This window comes from Hordeum vulgare, chromosome 7H (genome assembly GCF_904849725.1).
Source record: "Hordeum vulgare subsp. vulgare chromosome 7H, MorexV3_pseudomolecules_assembly, whole genome shotgun sequence".
Classification (NCBI taxonomy): Eukaryota; Viridiplantae; Streptophyta; class Magnoliopsida; order Poales; family Poaceae; genus Hordeum; species Hordeum vulgare.
The window spans coordinates 40,365,270-40,369,652 of NC_058524.1; the positions used below are offsets into that span (position 1 = coordinate 40,365,270).

Consider the following 4,383-nt stretch of genomic DNA (forward strand, 5'->3'; position numbering starts at 1 on the left):
GTATCTCGCCCGGTTGCCACAACGACACTCCATGTTGCGCGAGTCGACGGTGATGACCTGCAACATTGTATAAAGAGAGAGTTGGTGTGCCGCTCGCAACAACGTACAATGCACACAAGTGTTTGATAAAATGACCACACCGTGAAAAAAATATATGTGTTTTCACATGAACATGGCCTAATCAAGACCATGCCACATCATCAAATAAACTGCTTTAGTTCCGCATAGGAGCCAAACTCGTTTGGTTTGAAGAGTTGAAAATGCAAATTATTTTGCTCTATATTCGAGGGACCAAATCTAGACTTCTTTAACAGTTAAGGGTAAAAAAGTAGATTTTTCTCTCAATAGTAAAGCAATTTTTATTGACTCCCCAAACACATATGCAAATATAACTTAAATCATAACATCTTATATATGGTATCCATACAATGCTTTGAAGGAACTTGAAGTAATATTTGTATACTAGTAGGAACAAAGTTCACTGGTCCCTACTGTGACGACAACATCATATGATTATCACATCATACTCACTATTATTTCCATTTCTTTAACAACGACGACTCCAAACTAAGGTATATTGTTTATGGTGAAAAATGGGCTCGAAGGAGTTTGCAAGTCGAAGCTTGGATTTTTGTTATCAGCATCAACTGTAGATTGCAAGGCAAGTGCTTGCCAGAAGTTAGAGGTATTCTCCATTTTCCATGGGCCAGAATCATCGAGCTCCACATCATTGATGCTGTAGCGCTGGCTTCTTGACCCTTTGTTCTTTAGCCTCATGAAGTACTTCTGTGCATGGCTCGAAATCTGGATTGGAGTCCTACTAGTGACGAAGTGCTTTGATATGTCCTTCCATTTTCCACGGCCACATACGCTCAAGCCATGGAGAAAGAGCCTAGAATAAACAGGTTTAAGATGAATAGTTAGGTATATTATTGATCAAGGACATATTGATTATTTAATATATTGGTAAAAATAAAAATGCAAGAGTTGGATAATTAAAACTTTAACCCAAACATTATCCCTCATGGTAATCATTTTGATTATGTCTATTTATCTTTTCTTATGGTGCTATTACATAAGATATAACATCAGATGATTAAAGACGAATAAGGAAATTCAAGATTACCATGGTCATATTGAAATAGATATCAATAGACCATGATAATGCTTGTATTTATAACTTTATCACTTTTAATTATTAGGACAAACATCGGTGATATTAAATTATCAATGGAAGCACACAAATGTAATAAACTTGGACATTCGCAAACAAAATATATACATCATGGTATTATTGCTTTTGGTAAATGCTAAATAGGCACAATGAGTACAATGAAAATAAAAATAAAAACTCCCGTCTCATGAGAATGAAAATCCACATAATGCTTAGTTAGTGTGCTTTCTTTTAAAACAAACCCGACATCCCCAAATGAATAATCACAATAAAAAATATATATTAAAAATACCATGAAAACTTAGGATGAAACATGAATAACCTGTGTTCTTCAGGGGTCCAAAACCCCTTGGCACATGGTGCAAGCACTGGTTGGTGGATGCACGTCTTATTCTCTAACACCACCTTGTTCTGCTCCACCATCGACACCTCCTCTTGATTGTCCATGGTTTGCCTGTTATCTAATGGACAACCAAACAAAAAGTCGGTTCCTTCCATTGCGGCCTCCTCTTGGAATCCAAATGTTTTATTCACATGGCCATCCACGGTGTAATTGACACCATGCTCACCATTGGTACCATGGTACTCCTTCTCTGTACACTGCAACATATGCATCTCTGCAGCAAGATCACCATACATGTTTGTTACCTGTGGCATGGTCTTCCTAGGGAACCATGTTTGGAGCTTGGCCGCAATATCATTCTTCTTGTTCTTGTCATGGTTGGTGTCATCATTGTAGTAGTAGTTGTTGAGCCCATCGATGATTGTTCTACCCCCCTCTACCTCGGAAGGGATCCTTTCCTGGTTGAATCTTGGATTCATGGTTCAAACTTGAGGTCTTTTGAGGGAAAAAACTTGTGATATTTGGATACAAGTATGAGAGGTATCAAATCAAAGGAGTGTCTGAATTGAGAGGGTGAGGAGGAGGGCATGATACTTATAGCATCACCATAGAGCAAACCTTGTTGTGATGATAAAGCATGATTAATCATACTATAAATGCTAGTGAAAATATCCATTATATGAAAATCATATCCAATTTATGATGTATCAAGACTCACAAATTCATATATGGTAATAGCAATCAAAACATAAATCTTGTGTAATTAATAAGTGTAATTAACAACATGCTCTTGAAAATGATTAACTAATATTCCTTGTTATAATAGTGTATCAGAGTTGTTGCTAACAGATGGGAAGTCAATTTTAACCTAATGCATGCATATCAACAAACATGGCCCATATTCTTATAGAAAACTACTCATATAGTGGATTGCCACTGCCTTCGTTAGAGCACCAAAAATAATATCAAGCATTGACGCGTTTAATTAGGAGTTATATTGTCAATCCACTTTCGGTGCACAATGAATGTATATTATGTCTATATTAATAATATATACCTCACACAAAATATATGTACCTACATTATATATATGACCCATTAAGTGCTATCTAATTGAAACATATATTACTATATATTCGTCATAATATTACGCACACTATTTGACTTGCCACGTGATAGCTTAAAAGATTGAACACCGACATTAGTGTCTTGATCTTGTCTTTCTCTATTTTAAATTATATTCTAAATCATCTATAAATGACACAAATTGCATATATATTTTTCCCTTCTCAAGGTTTAATGATGTGCACCTTAATTTAATGCACTATAAAATCATTTCATTTAGATATACATAGAGTTGACCAACGACCGGTCGCATGGGATGATGAAAAAATGTACATTGAGAACAACTTGGTTTCATAAGTACGAGATGAACCATTGCGCCATTGACACAAAGACCAATTGCAGCCACGAATTGAAGCAACGATGATGCCTAATTTGCTCCAATTACAAAGTTAGGGTATGTAATGTATGCCAAGCGAAGATTCACTAGTGTACTAAAGTCATATTCAAACGGTTTAAACCCGTTTCACTGACATAGTTCCGAATTGTCGCCATGCGAAGGTGTGCGATAAGGGGGATCCATCACACGTGATTAATCCTTTGCAATAAGGCTCGAGCATGCGCTATACATTGACACAACATTTGCGATGCAGAAGATATAAGAAATGGTTATTTGACATAGTGCGTGTATAAAAAGATGCCTATCACAAATGTTTAATCTATCGCATTGTTTGTGATGCGACACATCACACACATTCAAGAACAAAAAAATTTGTGCGGTCCAACTACTATCGCACATGCTCCACATACTAAGGTTGTGCACAGGGGTTCCTAACACACACGCTCATCAATAGTGCATTGTGTTTGATGTGTTCATTAGCACACATGTTTCAAGGATGCAGACATGTGTGTTAATGTGAACAATCGCACACGTTCCTCGTCAGCAAACTGTGTGTGCTCTTTGTTTTCATCGCACATGTTTTTCTTTTCTTTTGTAGCCGTGTGCACCGCATTTCAACAGTAATGACCCATTGCACAATTGATTTTTTTACCATAACTTATTCTTTGTAAGTTATAATTTTCCAGAATCTAATTGGAAAATTCCAAAAATTGAATTATGAAGTGTGTCACTCATATATTTTATATCCATCATACAAACTCTATTTACAATGGTTCAACATATGCGTAAATCAAATCAGAGTTCAATATGTTCAAGAATTCTAGAAGCAACATATTAACAATAAGAGCAACAACAATATTATAAGCGATAAAGAGAGAGGTGGAAGGTATTCCGGTTGTTGGCGAATGTGAGGAAGTGGAATGCCCATATTGTGTCCTTTTCCATGCCGAAGGTGCGCACAACTTTAATCCAACCCTTTTGTGATGACCACCAACCCATCCTTCACCGCCTCGAGGTAGAATTCTAGCTCATTACTCCTATAAAGTATGGTGGAGTGACCGCTTCACTGTGCACCTCACTCACGGAGAGAGCCTCCTGGCTGCTTGTTGCATGGTGGCTATCATCGGGAGCCACTCGGGAGTGCTGGGAGTCGTCTGTGTTATGAAACTTTGCATGGAAAACAAAACAAATTCATATCAAACACCCAAGATCTATTCTATGGAGATGCTAGCAATGAGAGGTGTGTGTGTGTGTGCCTACATACCCTTGTAGACTGAAAGCATTATCAATCTAAAGATCATGGTTAGCGTAGTCGTACTCGCGTGGCGGTCAAATCCAATACAAGCACTGCACTAGTGGGACCTGCAAGATATGCACACGTACGACTCGATGACTTATCGTCCT

At 37.4% G+C, this 4,383-nt stretch overlaps 1 protein-coding gene across 1 annotated transcript; it reads right to left on the reverse strand.

The window, feature by feature from the left end:
* Window positions 1–393: 393 nt before the first annotated feature.
* Window positions 394–2,132, reverse strand: LOC123410885 (protein REVEILLE 1-like). Its single transcript, XM_045103812.1, has 2 exons — window positions 1,497–2,132; window positions 394–892 (listed from the first exon to the last, which is right to left on the reverse strand). Exons 1-2 carry the CDS (start codon window positions 1,994–1,996, stop codon window positions 568–570), a joined length of 825 nt encoding a protein of 274 aa, XP_044959747.1. The 5' UTR covers window positions 1,997–2,132; the 3' UTR covers window positions 394–567.
* Between the last annotated feature and the right edge of the window lie 2,251 nt (window positions 2,133–4,383).

Excerpts from the sequence above, each read along its gene's own strand:
- LOC123410885 (XM_045103812.1), bottom strand. The coding sequence starts at position 1,996 with ATGAATCCAAGATTCAACCAGGAAAGGATCCCTTCCGAGGTAGAGGGG. Across the intron at positions 893-1,496 it reads TGGACCCCTGAAGAACACAG|GCTCTTTCTCCATGGCTTGA; the intron begins GTTATTCATGTT and ends TGTTTATTCTAG.